This window comes from Mobula birostris, chromosome 25 (assembly GCF_030028105.1).
Source record: "Mobula birostris isolate sMobBir1 chromosome 25, sMobBir1.hap1, whole genome shotgun sequence".
Lineage (NCBI taxonomy): Eukaryota > Metazoa > Chordata > Chondrichthyes > Myliobatiformes > Myliobatidae > Mobula > Mobula birostris.
Genome location: NC_092394.1, coordinates 22,424,945 through 22,443,832, shown reverse-complemented (window position 1 = coordinate 22,443,832; position 18,888 = coordinate 22,424,945). Strand labels below are relative to the sequence as shown.

At 38.2% G+C, this 18,888-nt stretch overlaps 1 protein-coding gene across 1 annotated transcript in view; it reads left to right on the top strand.

Moving 5' to 3' along the window:
* The window catches only part of pipox (pipecolic acid oxidase), a 78,951-nt gene extending 60,637 nt beyond the window's left edge, over positions 1 to 18,314 (top strand). Inside the window, exons 6-9 of the mRNA XM_072243650.1 lie at positions 321 to 473; positions 4,754 to 4,909; positions 10,214 to 10,289; positions 17,388 to 18,314. Of these exons, the coding sequence (XP_072099751.1) occupies positions 321 to 473; positions 4,754 to 4,909; positions 10,214 to 10,289; positions 17,388 to 17,512 (510 nt within the window). The 3' untranslated portion in view covers positions 17,513 to 18,314. The remainder of the gene's footprint in view (positions 1 to 320; positions 474 to 4,753; positions 4,910 to 10,213; positions 10,290 to 17,387) is intronic.
* Positions 18,315 to 18,888: the final 574 nt, after the last annotated feature.

Genomic DNA, 18,888 nt, shown 5'->3' with positions numbered 1-18,888 from the left:
TGCAAGAAACAGAAGGCATCCAATGAGTGGCTGTTCTGTTGTGAGAATGCCTTGTTAATCAGAAGAGTTCAGATGAAAATGGCCACATTGGTTCCAGCTGAAAGTGAGAAAAAGAAGAGCATCTCTAAATGTACAACACATCAAACATTGAAGTGGATGGGCTCAGGAGACCACAAATGCACATGCACACACTTGCTCCCTAGCTTCTGTATTATCCTGTGTTTCTGTCTGATCACTCATGAATACATTGTTGTGCAGCAAAATCATGTGTTTCATTGGAGAGTTTACCATCTCATTTATCGTGTTTCTAATATTGCTAGACCCTGAGGATTGTTGTTTGCTACTGGAAGGAGAAAGTCCCTGGAACGTATGGAATTTCCAACAGGTTTCCGTGCTTTTTGAGGATGATCAACAGTTCAGTTCAACATCAATTCTATGGACTTCCTTCTAATGAATATCCAGGACTTGTGAAGGTTAGTACATGGAGATTGTTCTTCATTTTGCTGTGAAGCCCATTGAAGTTACAGCTCTGACTGTAGATCTGAAATGGCTGATAAATCCTCAGTAGAGAAATATTATTAAAAATGGCATGTCTGCAAGGTGTAGAAACAAGTATAGATACGTACATAGTCTTAATCACACACAAATCTAAATGGATTAATGAATGTGGAGTACAATTTGGTGTCTGATTTTTACAATGGAGAACAGATGAATATGTACTTGACAGATATAGAATTTTACCCTAGACTTAAGCTCTTCTATTGGATTCTCACGCGTCTGAGAGTAAAAGTTCATGTCACATAAAAAGTGATTTTTGTTTCCATTTTATTGTCTTTTTATAGATGCTTAGCTTTACAGTTTAATATTGGACAGATGACTAAGATCCCACCACCAGACAATTTAGTTTAACTTGAGTGTTAGTCCATCTACAAATATTCTGAATACACTCAACTGTGTTACAAATTACTTAAGCTATACTTTTATTACAAATACTTAATTAAACTGATAAAGTACTTGCCATAGTTGTTCTTCTTTGCTTTCTTCGGTCTCTCCAGGTAATCCCAGATAGCCTCGATGATGTTGAGATCAGGGCAAGGCGGATGCTATACCACCTGAAACCATGTAAAAAAAATCTAGAGTGTCTTAAGTAAGATTTTTGTCCAGTACTGTAGTGCTCTGTCTGATAGATTGGGCAGAACATGCTTTGAGATGACTGACTAGGTTAACGCCTCCTTCATCTTCAGTTCAACTAAGTCTACTCTTCAGAATGCAACCAGTTCAGATGATCACACCTCCTGCTCTTTACTCCCATTTTGCACAATATAAGCACACAATCATTTCCTGACTGGCTACCTAGCCCGGGCTGTGCCATTATATCTTTACTGTTAACAGCTTGGCCTCAACCGTCAGTGTCCGAGGTGAAAGTATCTCAGCTAAATCATCTGTGGTGACATTTAACAGGCCATTCATTGCCCGTGAATTGTAAACTGTCCTTAATTGTGCTAATGTGTGATGGAACAATCCGAGGTTCTTGCCTACTGATCTTCTATAGTTATACACTTATCTTCGAGTGAGAGTTCTTATTTATCTTTTTATTATTGACAGAACATACAGCATGGAATAGACACTTACAGCTCTTCAAGCCACACCGTCCAGCAATCCCCTGATTTAATCCCAGCCTAATTATGGGACAATTTACAATGACTTATTAACCTACCAACCAGTATGTCTTAGAGCTGTGGAGGGAAACCAGACCACCCGTAGGAAACCCATGCGGTCACAGGGAGAACGTACAAACTCCTTTCAGGACAGCAGCGGGAATTGAACCTGGATTCCCCGAACTGTAAAGTGTTGTACTAACCACTACACTACCAAGCCGCCCACTTTTTGCATAACCATCTAGAGTTGGAAGGATAATTCCACTGAATATTGCTATCCAACGTTCAGCTTATGCTCCTGATGTTTTTGTATGTTTTAAAGAATATGCATTGATGCTTTCTCTAAATATAATAGTGTAGATATTAAGGAAGAAAGATTTTTTTTAACTTATTCATTTACAGGATGTGGGTGTCGCCAGCTAAACCGGCATTTATTGCCCATCCCTAGTTGCCCTTGAGAAGGTGGTGGTAAGCTGCCTTCTTGAACCACTGCAGTCCCTAAGGTGTAGGTATACCCACAGTGCTGTCAGGGAGGAAATTCCATGATTTTGACCCAGCGACAATGAAGGAATGGTGATATGTTTCCAAGTCAGGATGATGAGTGACTTGGAGGGGGATTTTCAAGTGGTGGTGTTCCCAGGCATCTGCTGTTCTCATCATTCTAGATGGCCATAGCCGTACAATATCAATATCCGTACAGTGAAATTAGGATATTTTTGAAAAATTATATGTGGAGGTTCGCTAAACACATGTATGTGCACACTCACACCTACCTGCACGCATGTGTGCACATGCAATAAATAAAAACTAAATCCAGCTTTTATATTGCAAACACCTAATTTCCTTATCATGTATGTCATGTAAAGAGAGAAATGGAAATCTTTGGTTGTTTACAAATCTATTACTTATGACACTTTGTTGCCAGTACTGCTTTTCTACAATCAGTTCTTCAGGCCACATTTGTAATGGAAATGGTAGACCCCAGTGATCCTCTCATGCTTCAGTACATCTGTTGCTAGAGTGGTGCTGTAGTGGCTTGATTTTGCATCACCTAATGCTGATGATGATGAATTCTTCACCCTAGCCAGCTTTCCTCTGATTTTTAAATTGCTTCAGATTCTGTAATCTGGCTGTAAATGTTTAAAATTAAGTATTCCAATAACTAGAAGGAAGTTATTATTGAAAATAGGATCTCAGTTGTCCTCAGTTTTGCAAAACAGTTCTGACTTCTGGTTTGGATGTCTGTATGCAATCCCAGAAGAAATCAAGTGTGTGACTGTGTGTATGAGCATTTTATTAACTTGTTTAGAGATGCAGCACAGTAACAGGCCCCTCTGGCCCAATTACACCCATTTGACCAATTCGCCTACTAAACCATACCTCTTTGGAAAGTGGGAGGACACTGAGGTACCCGTAGGATACCCATGTGGTCACAGGGAGTACGTGGGAACTTCTTGCAGACAGCGACGGAATTGAACCCTGGTCAGTGGCGCTGTAGAAGTGTTACGCTACATGCCACCCCACAGTGAGCATGTTGCACAAGCACGTTCAAAGTATTTATGTATTGTCATTGGACATTAGAGAGTTAAAGGCAGCGGCTTTGAACACACTTTCTGCTGAGATTAATATTTAAATCCAATCCTGATGAATAAAATGAAAGATTCATGTCTGTGAGCTGAAAGGATCCTGAATGTAAATGGGGTGGGAAGCCTCAACTCATTTCATTGCTGGGGTAGACCCAGACCACATGTTTCTTTTCCACAGCGGGACGTTAAATTGACTGTTTTACTCAGCAAAGCAATAAATGTAATTGGTGTGGGAAATAAAAGTGTAAGTGTACTACACTTTTCTCTGAGGTTGGAATTAAGGCTTGTTGGAGAAGATTTGCTGTGTATAATATTGGTAAGGAAATGTTCAATGAAATACCACCTTGACTGCAGGAGGCATACCAAGGCATTCATTCTTTATAAACCATTTCAATACTCACATATAGCTTGTAAAAAATAAATGTTTTTACACAATTCACAGGCTAAAAATAGACAGAGGCGACTTGGCAATGAGACACCCAAGATGAAAGGGTACCTAAACCTGTTTCATGAGGAAGATAGAATTATTACTCCAAAAATAAATTCTGGGAATGCTTGAAACCTCTTGTATGTGAAGAGTTAATAGCTCCTCCGTCGATTTGATTATCACACATTACATCATTTTACACCAGCAATCAAAATCGACTTGAACGTTTGCTCTTGATGCTGGAATTCATTGCAGTAACTATTTTTGTATGACAGAGAAATGTTCAAAAACTGTATTTAGCCAAAATACAAAGCAGCTCCTCCTCTGCTATGGTTGGATACATTCCCAGTAAACTTCCTGTTTCAAGAAAAATTGCCCGTACCCAACATAAACAGTACATATAGCAGCCTGAATCTTATTCATTTTCTGCATCTGTGGTAATGAGCTGGAGTCTCCACAGTGACAGTGATTGAGTGAAGATCTTTTACAGCCTGGTTGGTGGGTGAGACTTCTCACCTTGCTCAGATCTGACAGTTGAGCTAGCTCGTTGTGCAGCTATCTGTCATAAGAATCACTAAGTGACATTAGTTTTAACAAGTAGAGGGTCCAGTATGGATAGTTTCCCCCATCAAATTGTGTTGGGTGGAGGACTGCAATTGGATCTTGTGTGTTTCCTTGATAATTGTATACATTCATGTCATTCTTTTGGGTGTGGAGCTATGTGTTTCCTGTCTTTTGTAAGACATCATTCCTGACAGTAAACAGGATTGCACAGAGAATGAGAATGCTATTGTCTCATTCCTGGGCCAGATACATGAATGCAACAATCATTCATGAGATAAAAATTGCTGCCATCTGTTAGCTTGAAGAGCCCTGAGGGAATTCAGATGGTGTAGCTATTAACTGTACCTTATTTACACTACATGTGACTTAGAGCAACGATTAGTCCAAAAAAAGTGGCATCATGATAGTTTGGTTTGAAAGAGAAAATGAGGAATATACTTTATATACCTACACATTCTTATCAAAGGCTAAATAAGTATTACAGATAACCTTGAATTTTAAAAAATCCTCCTTTTCAGGTATGCTACCACAATGGAAGTGATGCTGACCCAGATGAACGTGACATCGCTTTTCGACAGCCTTCTCAGGATGTAAACCTTCTTAGTGATTTCTTATCTAAAGAGTTTCCCGGTTTGGATCCCAAGCCTGCTGTTATTGAATACTGCATGTACACAGTAAAGTATCCATTTCCTTAACTATAAGTAGCCAGAATGACTTTTAAAAACTAAGTGGACATCTGTGTTGCTTTGTGATTCTAAGAATCTACATTTCTTTGAATTACAAAAGCAAGAATAATCCCTTATAAATATTAATGTAAAAATTACTCTCTAAAGCCAGGTACTGGTGGTTTGAACTCTTTTGAAGCCTGCATCAAAGAACTTTAAATTCCATCTCTGACTAAAATCAGCACATGAAATGTTGGCATTTGGAGTATTACTGATTTCAAGTTTTGAACTGCATTCTGCCTTATTACTTCTTCAAAAGTAATGCAATCACTTTTTTTTTCAATATGCTGTATGAAAGCTGCAATTAATGTGCAAATATAGTCCTTTTATTTACATTAGTCCACAAGGATGACGGAAAAAAAAATTAATTGCTTCTTTCCAGTAGAGTAGGAATAGCAGTTGTTTATTCTGACCTTGTTCCTCCATTTAACCAGATCATAGCCTAACTTTGTATACCCAACGTGGTTAGAAATAAGAATTTACGGCAACAGAATTAACTACTTGAAAAACATCACGTGCCTTGTGCAGGAGTTCCAAACTTACATACGTCTACGTTTCATGCCAATTCCTGAAAGGCAAGGGTCTAATTTGTAGACTATGGCTCTTCACCCTCAAATTTCTAAACACTAGAGTGTTTCTCTCTTCTATATTATCATTTCCTTAATATGATGAACACATATAATCAAAACACCATTTTTGATTAGAGAAGAGGATATTGATTTGTGTAACCTCCTCTCATAATTTAGTTCTTAGAATTCAGGTATCTTTCTGGTAAATCTTCTCTTCCTCAAGGTCAGTGGCCATTTTATTAGGCACATCAATTGGATAAACCACCTACAGCCCAACCACCAAGGTTCGATGTGTTGTGTGTTCAGAGATGCTGTTCTGCACACCACTGTTGCGGAGTTGTAACATGTGGTTCTCTCAGTTACTGTCACCTTCCTGGAAGCTTGAACCAGTCTGGCCATCCTCCTCTGACCTCTCTCATGAACAAGGCATTTTTGCTGACAGAACTTCTGGTCACTGGATAGTTTTTCATTGTTTTTCATTTTTCATACCAGTCTCTGTAAAGTATAGAGACTATTGTGTATGAAAATCCCAGGAGATCAGGTTCTGAGATATTCAAAGCACCCTATCTGGCACGAACAATCATTCCATAGTCAAAGTCACTTAGATCACATTTCTTCCCCATTCTGATGTTTGGTCTGAACAACAACTGAACCTCTTGACCATATCTGCATGCTTTTATGCATTGAGTCTACGCTATATGATTGTCTAATTAGATATTTGCATTGACAAGCAGGTGTATCTAATAAAATTGCCACTAAGTGTATTATCCTGAAGTGGTTGTACTCAAGTCTGTATTACGTAACTAATGTCCATTGTGGTGTTCCAGATAATTTTCTGAATTTGCCCCTCAGGTGGATCATGGATCCCATGATGTACTAAGATCCCGGTGCACTTTCTAACTTTCATTGTTTCCATCACATTTCTAGTTTAGAAAGTATACTTTTCAGTTTTTAAATCAAAAATTAATTGTTTTATGCATCCCAAATTGAAATTTATTTCTCATAGTTTTGCCCATTGAACTAATTTATCAATATCTTTATAATAGATTGCTTTTATCCGCTATGCTTAAAGTGTGATCTACCTTTGTGCCATTGGCACACCTGGGTACGTGCATCTTTCAGTCCTGCCATTCAAGATCTTTATTAATAATGAATGGTTATGGCCCCCATCACAGCCCCTTCTGATACAGCAGTGGTTGCTCTCAACCTGTTTGATTAGTTGCTCTTTATTCCTGATCTCAGCCTTAGAGTGCTCAACGAATTTCTTGGTCAAGACAATCTACATTGAGTCTATAGGCTTCAACTGTAACTGTCAATCTTGTATGAGGAGCTTTATGAAATGCTCCCTATAAAAACAACATTGATTTTGAAAGCATATTCTGGCCAATCTTTAAACAATTCCATCAGACACAACTACTCTGTACAAATCATTTCTGGCTGTCTATGATCTCTTGGAGGTTTTCAGGTCCAGCAGTCAATCTGTCCTTATTTATACCCATGAGTGAATTTCTGACAACAGATGAAAAGTTAGCTGAGCAACAATTCCTTGTTACCTTCCTTAGAAAGTGGGATTGTTTTCCAAAATAAAGAAACCAATCCTGAATCAATCAAACTTTGGGAAATAATAACTTTGGGATCTTAAGGGAACTCTCAATGAATTCCTTTAAGATCATTTGATGAAAATATTGGTGTATAGTAATTATTTAAAGTACCCATAATTTCTACACTCTTATTTGTAATGCAGACACTACCAAAGGGAACATTTTTGATTTTGACTACCATATCCATACGTTGGACTTCAATTGAAATACCCCTTGGATCGGAACAAAATATGGCTCGTCTCATCAAGTGCAATGTTGTTCTCAGTTATATTGACCTTGTTTTACCTTCTATATTAAACTTGTCCCTGTATTTATTTTCATTTTTCTCCTTGTGCCTCACATACTTGTCTAAAGTATAATTTTTTGAGCCACAGATTCGAACTTGCGCTTAGTAGCCACTTTATTAAGTATACCTGTACAACTGCTCATTATGCAACTGAATGCATAAAAGCATGCAGACATGGTCAAGAGGTTCAGATGTTATCAAGACCAAATATCACAATGGGGAAGAAATGTGATCTAAGTGACTTTGACCGTGGAATGATTGTTGGTGCTCGATGGGATGGTTTGAGTATCTCAGAAACTGCAGATCTCCTGGGATTTTCACACACAAAGGTCTCTAGGGTTTACAGAGAATGATGCAAAAACTAAAAAAAAAATTCAGAGAGTGGCAGGAAGGTGACTTTAATTCAAATAACCAAATATAACAACAGTGGTGCGCAGAATAGCATCTCTGAATGCATGACATGTTGAAACTTGGAGTGGATGGGCTACAGCAGCAGAAGGCTATGGACAGTTTATTAGGTACAGGAGGTACTTAATAAACTGGCCACTGCATGTATTCCTTTGAACATGTGTGTCATTTACACTATAGATAACTGCTTTTACCAATGGATCAGTATTATGTCCATTAGAATCTCCTGTTTAGCAGCACTGCTAAAATCTCTCTTCCCTTCTTATTATTCTCCTGAACTAGTAATCTTAATGTTGCCAAGACTGCGTAATAATACAATTTTAGCATCACATCTGATAATTATCTTGTTGTCCTTTGAAATATATACTGAAAACAAATTGGAAGTAGGTGAGTAAGAAGACTGATTTAGTTTCAGAGTTCCAAAGATGTTCTGAAGAGTGTTTTGTAAAATAGTATCATCAGTTGTTTCTACTGATACCATTGCCATTGCATATCAGCATGGTGATGCTTGCTAGCCTTGATTCAATGGCTGCACTTCATTTTTACAGCATATCAGAGCCACAAGCAAGATATTGTAAAACAATGAAATATTTATTCAATTTGAGCACCAGGGAAAACTTAAAACTCCTGTGAGTAATAATGATTCATGGAGGTACTATTTTCTTCTGAGAAAGAAGGAATTGTAATTATTTTGTGCTTTTCACAACCTCGCCATGCTTTATTGCTAATGAAATATTTCTGCAGTATAGTCACTGTTGAAAACTTGGCAGGCAGTCTGTGCAAAGCAAAGCCTCACTAACAGCAAGATAATGACTAAATAATCAGTGTTAGTGCAACTGATTGAAGAACTGGCCAAGACTCCATGGGTAGGTTGCCTGTGCTTTATTGCTGTGGGATCTTATCTGTCCACCAGAGAGAGCAGACCGAGCCTTAGCTTAGAGTTTAACTCAAATTTAATACATATAGACTCACATCATTTTGTTTCTTGAGGCTATATTTTGAACCAAATAGAATTATTTCTCTGGCAAACAGCAATGATATATACGAATTTTAAGAAAAACATGCAGGAAATCATGTTGAAGATCCATTTTCCACCATTATCACCCTCTCTCATTTCATAACATCACTTAATTTGGAAACTGAACCTGCTGTCTGTTTCGCTTAAGAAGCAGTCTTTATACAATAGTTCATATTTTAAAGTTGGCTACCATTCGTATTCACAGAGCTTATTGATAATTTGATTTGATGTGCTTTGCTTGAATAAATGAATCAACTATTTGATATCAAATAGTTTTTTTAGAAAGTAGTTTAAACTTTTAGGTTAAAACAATGTAAGCAGAATGGGCTGAGGAAAGGGGAAAAACACTTAGCACTCTGCACCAGGTGGGCATCTGAAATACAATGGCCCGATTTGTTCTTTGGTCACACTGTCTTCAATTGTGTCCCAACATTAAACATGCTCTTTCTGACAGCTAGACAGAAGAGTCAATCTTTCATGTGGATGTGACACTCTGATGATTATTGGGCCATGTACAAGGAAACCATTGTAATTCCTTGACAAGTCCAAGTTGCTGGGAACAGGAACTAGGATCAGGAGTGTCATTGAGATGTATATCCTCCACTATATTTTTAACATCTCTATGAGAGGGGCTATTGGAATAAAAATCAGGATTGCTCCTCAAGAAACCACAAAACATCCTAAAGTAGCCTCTATCCTCACTGTCCCACCATCATCTAAACCAGTTAATTTTGTAGTTGGCATGGTTCCCTCTGATCGATTACTGCATCATTATAGTACATATTTCTGAGTACATATTTCTTTATAGTACATATTTTTGAGTGTGTGTGCCCTTGTTCACAACATAAAGTAAAAATATAATGTGACTTGTTATGCTTCTTATGAATGCAGTCAATAGAATAATAGGTTTGATATAAAAACTTGTATATGAAAAATGGCTTTGAAATTCATTGCAAGCATGAGAAATGTAAACCTTGGATTTGATTAAACTTGTTATGAGGTAGTGATGGATCCTTACTCCCACAGTCTGGAAGAAACAGGGGAGATGACAATTAAAATGCTCTAGGTTGCTTGTTTGTCGTGTTCCCCAAGATCTCACTTCCATGGGCAGCTCGCATATTTGCCAGGTTCAGAGTGAGATCTGACATCAGGCAGTTTTTTGAAACCTGCACAGTAAAATTTGACAAGGCACTTATTGAGAAGGGGAAGACACTTTACTCATTCACCTTGGCATTTAAGTTTCCAATCTCAAACTTCAGTAAAGTTGATTCCTTTATCAGATAGCACCTTGGGCAAGGTTGGATCTACTGGAGAAACAGCACTCAAAACTATGTTTTTTTCACATGGTGAATCCCATCTCTTGACTTACAGAGTACTCCGGACCTGGATTTCATTCTGGATCATCACCCCCATCACAGGAACATTATTATTGGAGCTGGATTCTCAGGTTGGTGCTGTTACAGTAGCAATTTCAGTACATTTCTTACATGAATTCTTGCTGTACAGTAATGTGGACTTACTAACATGGAAAGGATTAATTCTGTTACTTTTTAAATAATCTGTACCTATCAGAGCAGAATTAGTTATCCTTAATTTGGAGAAACAAACATCTTCAGAGAGTTTAAGGGTACAATTTTTTTATTGATGATTTTGCAGGCATTTCTACAAAAATGAGTATTCTATAAAAGGAGCTTGGGAAACGTAGCTAGTGAACAATAGCTGCACACCCAAGAAACAAATTATTTTAATTTTCATGAACATTAAATATACATTTGGAAAATATGTGCAGAAAGCGTGGTGAGGTTGAAGGAGAGACTAATATTCAGTGGTCTTGATTTATTTTCATCCTGACTGGGTAAGTCACAAAGTCCTGTTAAATTTAAATGAAGGCAAACCCAACATCCAAAGTGATTTCAGCAGCCTGGGCAGTGTCCATGAGAGTAAAACCGTTTTATATTTCAGCCCGATGACCTCTCATCAGTACTCAGAAAAGTGAGAAAACAAGCGTGTTTAAACACTGTTGAGAATGGAGAGGGCTGGAGAAATTTGCAAGAGAATCTATGATGGTGTAGGGGTCAAGAGAAAAGGAAAAGTGCAGATTGTGGAGTGTATGTGCTTGTCTGTGTATGAGTCAAAGAGAGAAAATAGTGAAGGCTTGTTAATAATAGCTCATGTAAAGTGAGGAACTGAATAAGGAATGAAGGGAGAGGAGAAACAAAATAACAGAGCTGGAGCTGTCAGGCACAGAACAATACTGTTGCCAGAAATCTGAATCTTAAAAAATGCTGGAAATGTACAACAGGTCAGCAGCATCTATGAAGTGAGAAAAGTGGTTAACCTTGTACAATGATGAGCTCAGAATCAGCCAGGTCAATAACTGTTTATCTGAAACTGTTGAACCCTGTGCGCTATAGTGTGCTGAGTTGAAAGATGAGCTCGTATTCTTTGAGCTTACGTTGGGCATTGCGCGTGGACTATGAGTCTGAAGGAAGAGATCAGAAAAGGATTGGGATGGAGAATTAAAGGGACGAGCACCTGGACACTTGGGGTTGGTCTTGAAAACTGAGCAGAGTTGTTTTTAAAGTGTTTGCAAATCTGTATTTAGATTTCACAGTGCAGAAGACATCAGATTGGGAGCACTGGATTGGATTGAGTACAGGTTACTTGTTGTTTCGCCTCAAAGGATATTTGGGTCCCTAAATGGAAGGAATAGAAGAGATGAAAGTTCAGATATTGCCTCCCATATTATGTGGGAAGATGGTTTGAGGAGGAGAATGAGTGTGAGTGGTGATTGAAGAGTAAAGGGAATAGTCCTGTTTGTTGGGAAGGGGAAAAGAGTCCGGTGGTGACTTGGCATTGAAGGCGGTGGAGATAATGAGGGATGATTCATTGACCATGGAGGCTGGTGGGGTGGAAGGTTAGGACCATGGGACCCTATCCTTCTCCTGTGTTTCACGATAGGGGTTGAGAACAGGAATGAAGGAAATGAGATAGATGAGACGTGATTGGGAGCCCTGAAATGAGGAGCAGCTATTGTTAGGTTAATAAAAAGACTTGTGTGGAAAATTGCATTTTCAGAACAAAAACGATGTAGTCAGGCAAACCCTGGAGAATGAAAGGGGAATGTTGAATGGAAGGAAATGTAGTCAAGATAGCTCTGGGAGTCTTGGGAATACAGTGGAATCCGGTTAATTGGGACATATCAGGACCAATGCATTTTAGCCAATTAAGTGTCTAATTAACCAAAGTTTCATGGAAAGACAAAATACCATTTAACTAAGTAACAAATTATGTATTTAAATGAAACACACAACAAATTACAATCCTACCAAAACTGCTACAGTTCTATAAAACTGTGTATTAGTTCCTAATTGTTACTGATGGAGGAAATCATTCAGTGTATGCTGATGTGTTCTTTTCATTAACTGTAAATGAACAAGATCAGCATAGAGACCTGGTCTAGATAGTGGACTGACTTTATACAATGCTTTTGACAATTGTATCCTCCAGATCTTCATTTGTGACAGTGGTAAATATGTTGTAGAATGATTATTTGTCAAAAGTAGCCAGGATTTAAATTGACTTTGCATTATTATATAAAACTTTCCTTTAACGCTACATAGAGTAGCCCTCTTTTTTTTTAAACACAACATTCTTAAGTAACTGACTGTAGGTTTGTAATTTATTGCTCGTCCTGAAGTTCATTTCTAATTTGTTACCATGTCAGGGCAAATGCAGAACGAGCCCCCAAGCCACAAATCCAATCTGCAGCCAATTTATAATTTAAATAAAGGTAAAACCATCGTGAATGTAAAAGCTACTTTCGATTGAAGGTTTCCCTTCCAGACTATTTTTTTTAATGCCCATCAGGGCTCTACAAGTTGGGTCCGGCACAACTACTGTGTATAACAATACATTTTCTTGCTGTGCTGACCAACCAACTCTAATGGATTTATAAATTACATTGCATTGGGAAATAATAAATGATTGTTCAAGAAATTGTGACCATTTCTTTGACAAATTTTATAGGCACTTAAAGAGCAGCTATAAATTCCATTCCAATGAGACATTACTGGTATAATTTAGAACAACATGACCTGTATGTAGCCATTTCAATCTGTATCACAGCTTTTGTTTTAATGGTTTCAAATGATTTCCAGACATTGCAGCAGAGCAGATATATCTTTCCTTGAAGTACTAACTCTCAATAGATATTGCCTGACCTGCTGAGTGTTTCCAACACATTAGAGATTCTGCAGATACTGAAAATCTTGAGCAATGTACACAAAATGGAGTGGCCCAAAATGTTAACTGTTTATTTCTCCCCATAGATGCTGCCTAATTTGTTGTTTCTCTAGGATTTTGTGATTTTGTGTTGATCTGAGTGTTTCTAGTGTTTTAGATTTCCAGCATCTGCAATTATTATGATTTTCATTAACTACTGAAAAAAAATTAGCTGGTCTCAGTTTTAATTTCTGAAATAGTGAAGTTGCACAAGTCTTACCTGCTGGAGTAATATGTTGGGCATGTAAGGTCTGGCATTACTCAAGGGATCCCTAGAATGGAAAAAAATTGAGGATTTTCTAGATTCTTGGTAAAATCTGGAAGATTTGGAGCATACAGAATGTAATTTGGAACTGGTTAAGGGTGAAGGGAGATTTATGGAATACGAGAAGGGAAGCTTCAAAAGTGCTCAGGGATCGAATTGGATTGAAATGGGGATCAGGAAATTTTGTAGGCCAAAATCTGTCAGAACTCAAGTCTGCTGGAAGCAAAGGAGGGTAAAGTGTAGAATTTTCAATTCTTGCTATGCAAGAGAGATGGATTCTTTAATAATCAGTGGTCTTTTTGGGGGAAAACAAATTGAATATGACTGGTAGTAATTGTAATATTACATCCCATTACGTTGCTAGCGTTTAGGACGGCAATGAAGATCCTCCATCTCTGTTGGTGTTCAGGGCTTCCTTCATCATGTCAATAGCTTTGTCTTGGTTTTTATTGCTGTCATGTAAGTCCCAGGTAGAGACTCAGGAATACTGTCGCACTCAGATGTAGAAGGCTTCTTCATTGCTAGTTCCATAACAATTTAGTTTTACCAGTCAGGATTGTTAGCTCTGAGCTGAACCCCCCAAAACCTGGGGGACCAGTGGACCACTCTTAGTCTGGCCTCTACCATTTGACTCCTTTAGCATGGGTGACTCTACTGAGATCCGAAAAGCATAAAGCCCTGACTCCAACCAACATAGCTGTCTGGGTCATTGAGGAATTGTCATATTGCTCCACACAAATTTGAATGAACTTCAGGACTTGGGTTAGAGTGGGGGATAAAGGGTGCGTGGTTAAAGCAGCATAAGCTCCCCCTATCTGTGACAAGGAAAACCTACACATTGTGGGAGAAACTGAAAAATCATTAATCTTGGCAACATTTTGTAATTTGATAATTTTATGCTGTCATCACACTACAACATATTGAAGCATTGTACACTTGGTGGTCATTTTATTAGGTACAAGAGATACCTAATAAAGTGGCTACTGAGTGTATTTTGTACGTTTGTGGCCTTCTGCAGTAAGCCTCTTCAAGATTCGACATTTTGTGCATTCAGAAATGTTCTTCTGCGCACCACTGTTGTAACGCGTGGTCATTTGAGTTATGTTGCGTTCCTGTCAGCTTGAAACAGTCTGGTGATTCTCCTCCGACCTCTCTCACTTACAAGTCATTTTCACCCCCAGAACTGCCGCTCACTGGATATTTTATATTTTTCCCGCACCATTCTCTCTAAACTCTAGAAACTGTTGTGCATGAGAATTCCAGGAGATCAGCAATTTCTGAGATTCTCAAACCACCCTGTCAGGCACCAACAGTCATTCCACAGTCAGTCACTTAGATGACATTTCTTCCCCATTCTGATGTTTGGTCTGAATGACAACTGATTATGCTTGCATGCTTCTATACATTGCATTCCTGTCATGTGATTGGCTGATTAGATATCTGCATTAGCAAGCAGGTGGACCTTATAAAGTTGCTGTTGAGTGTATTTCTGAGAACTACCCAAGCACAAATCCTTCTGTACCATCTACCTCTACACCATCATCTTCACTGCCCTCCTCACTGAATAGATCTAGCTGATGCTGCCTTAGAAAGTGATTAAGACTTTGAATTTATTCTCCTTTGGCCTCATTGCCTCAGAGTTGAAATCAATTGGCTGAATAAAAAAGAAAAATCTGGATTAAATTCTGCTAAACATCTTGAGATAAGTTGAAAAGCTGCAATTAGAATGCAAATGTTTCGAAATAACACAGAGAGGATCCGAAGAAGGTTCACAAGAATGATTCCAGGAATGGAAGAGTTAACATACGAGGAGCATTTAATGGCTCTAGACTTGTACTCACTGGAGTTTAGGAGAATGAGGGAGGATTTCATTGAAACCTATCGAACATTGAAAGGCCTACTTAGATTAGATGTGGACAGGATATTTCCTATGGTGGGTGCGCCTAGGACCAGAGGGTATGGTTTCAGAACAGAGGGGCATCCATTTAGAACAGAGGTGAGTAGTAATTTCTTTAGCAAGAGGTTGCAGGATCTGTGAAAATTCATTGCCATTGACAGCTGTGGAGGCTAAGTCATTGAATATATTTAAAGCAGAACTTGATAGGTTCTTGATTAGTCAGGGCATCAAAGGTTAAGGGGAGAAGGTGGGAGAAGGTGAGAGAAAGGGGTTGAGTCAGGTAATTAATCAGCATGATGGAATAGGGGAGCAGACTCAATGGGTCAAATGCTTAATTCTGATTTTATGTCTTCTGGCTTTATGAATCAACTAAGGAACAATGCTTGGTCATCTTACTACCTGGTGAGTCCCACTACATACTGTACAAGATGGGTTTAAAAAAATGTTCCTTATTTGTCTTTCCAGGTACATCATAAACTGAATCAAAATACTTCCTTTGAATGTTCTGGCCATTCAGTGAGAACAATAAATGTTAGTAAACATTTTAGGGTCAAAACATAGTTGTATATGCATGTGAACATGATCAAGCACAAACAAACATATTACAGAGCTCCCTCTTGGGCAGGTAGGGCTTGATTTGTGATTAGAACAGAATAATAGAGTAGAGTTGTGGAGGCTGCAAATTGAACTCTCTGAATAATAGTTCCACACCCAGGCTACAGTGTAAATGAAGCCTGATATAGTAACATGATTAGAGATTTCTTTTTGATGTTCGCACTTCATTCTTACAATCTGTGACTCACTGCCTACCAAATGTTATTCTATTTAAAACCACTTCCATGCTAGTTCTGTGTTCTTTTTCAGTACTGTGAAGAACGTCTTGACTGCAAGTTGCTAAACTTGTGTAATTTGATATACTATTTTATGCATTTGGTGTGGGCAGTACATTGAAGAAAGCAAAGAACAAGACTGAGCCTGGAAAATTTAAAGATGCTCTGTAGCAATTCTCACACTATCCCAGGTGCTGTAAACAAGGCAGATGACCAATTAAATTGGGCACAACAGCCTGGGTCATGGCCCTGTTTTCTGACACTCTTTATCAAAGTTGTGAATCCAAATTCCAGTGCAGAGATTTGGGCTGATACTTTTATGTAGAATTGAGTGACAGCTACATCTTATGCTGCACCATAGGGAGGTTCTCTTCTTAAGAAGGAACTTGAAAACAAGTCCCATTCTGCTGTTAAAGGTGAACTTAAAAGTTTCCTTGACATTATTAAAAGATATTTGCCTGAATGTCCTGCCCTTTTTTGGGCCCGCAAAGGAAGTAAAAAACTTATTTTGTTTGGATCTTCTGACCAGGACAAAGACATATAGGTCTGGGTTAAAGTATAGTTGTGGTCCAAAGATGTTAATCAAAACTGAATATGATCTCAATATTGAAACAAAGACCTCAATGGCTTTGAGAATACCATCACTAGTAAGTAACCGGTTACAGGTATCTTAGAAAACAAAGATTCTCCCCATGCCCTGGACAATGATGATCCCTTAACCAATATCTCAGTTGAATGTTTCAACACTCATTGCTCTTTGTAGAAGTTTGAAATGAGTTAAATATTTTAGCAAGCTTACATTGTAAAATGACTAAATTTGAGTAGTGATTTGTTGTAAAATGATATATAATGTCTTAAGATAAAGTCATTCTATAAAATATTCACAGCTAATTACTTGATCTTCCTGGTCAGAATATCCAAACATATAAGTCTGCATATCCAAAACAATACACACAAAATGCTGGAGGAAATAATGCTTCTACTTCCTTTAGTGGGTCCAGGTGAAGGAGGAGACTGAGATGCTGTCAGTGCTTTTGCTACATTTGGGGTGGCAGCTCTTGAGGACAATTCTCATCAGTTACTTGGTCTGGAAGAGCAGTTTGATTGGTTTTATATGATTTAAATAAATTTAATCAGAGCAGCATGGCAACAGATTTATTTTTGATATTTGCTCTGATAATTTAGCAGACCTGGAATTTGAAAGGGAGTTAATTTTATTTATCAACTTTTTAATCTTTAATTATGGGTCATATTTTGCTTTTTTTTTAGGTCATGGTTTCAAGTTTGCCCCAGTGGTTGGAAAAGTCCTCTCTGAGCTCTGTATTGGGAAGAAACCATCCTATGATCTTTCTCCTTTCAAAATTGATCGCTTCTCGTTAAAATCTTTGCTTTAAGACAATGATAAAGATTTGTATAATAATTCTAATGGAGAAATTATTTTATCAATAAAAATAACAGTGCAAGGTAAAAATTCAGATCAGAAAATAGAATGTGTATGTAATTCTTTTCTGGAAATCTCACAGAAGAAACAGTTACCTTAAAGAGGTTAAATCAAAATGGCTGGAATTTATACCGCATTATAAATTAGATAATTGTGAGCTGATTATCATTTATTGGTATTTTATTGTTTGAAGAAAAAGGACATGCAAGGTTGGCATGGTGTAAGGCTTCCATGTGCCATGTGTTGATAAAATTCACCAGCAGTCCACTGTGTAAGTCAGCCACTGTGTTTCAAATATTAGTTAGTTCAGCTACTCATGTGGCCAAGTGGTTAAGGCATTGGACTAGCGACCTGAAGGTCGTGAGTTCGAGCCCCAGCCAAGGCAACGTGTTTTGTCCTTGAGCAAGACACTTAATCACACATTGCTCTGCGATGACACTGGTGCCAAGCTGTATGGGTCCTAATGCCCTTCCCTTGGACAACACTGGTGTTGTGGAGAGGGGTGACTTGCAGCATGGGCAGCTACTGGTCTTCCATACAACCTTGCCCAGGCCTGCGCCCTGGAGAGTGAGGACTTTCCAGGTGCAGATCCATGGTCTCGCAAGACTAACGGATGCCTTGACTTACTCAAATGGAATTTGTTTCTATCAGTTAGTTTTTTAAATTCAATCTGGCAACAGTTAATACACTGTTGAGGTAAACAGTTCTAATTCATTGTAGTAGGCATACAAGCAATTTATATTGTATTTAGAGGATGAACTTTTATTCTGTGTTAATTTAAACAAGCTAATGTTACAGACACAAAATTAGAATTAGATCTGAAAAGTTCCTTCGCATTTGCATATTTTGAATTGACCTCTAAATTTCTTTTCTGTTGGCTCCACATCTAGCATCTTGTTAATCTGACTTTTCTGGGGTGGCATTACCTTAGCATAAGGATGATTTGCCTTTTACACCAATTCAGTGGGTGTTCGTGGCCAACATGGAACCATAGGTTTTGCTACAAATGAGACACAAGATTTTTGTTGGTAGGAGGGCTCTTTCTGCTGTTTATATGAATGTCAGACTTGAAGTTCTAGTGCATGGACTTGAGGTTCTTTGTGACATACCAAATATCCCTTTGCCACCTAGAGCAATTGAATCGGTAGGGATGTTGCATGTTTTTTCAGGACTTCCTTGAGTTCTTTTTCCCTCTGTCCATTTGATAGTCTCTTAGAAACATAGAAACACAGAAAATAGGTGCAGGAGTAGGCCATTCGGCCCTTCGAGGCTGCACCGCCATTCAGTATGATCATGGCTGATCATCCAACTCAGAACCCTGTACCATCC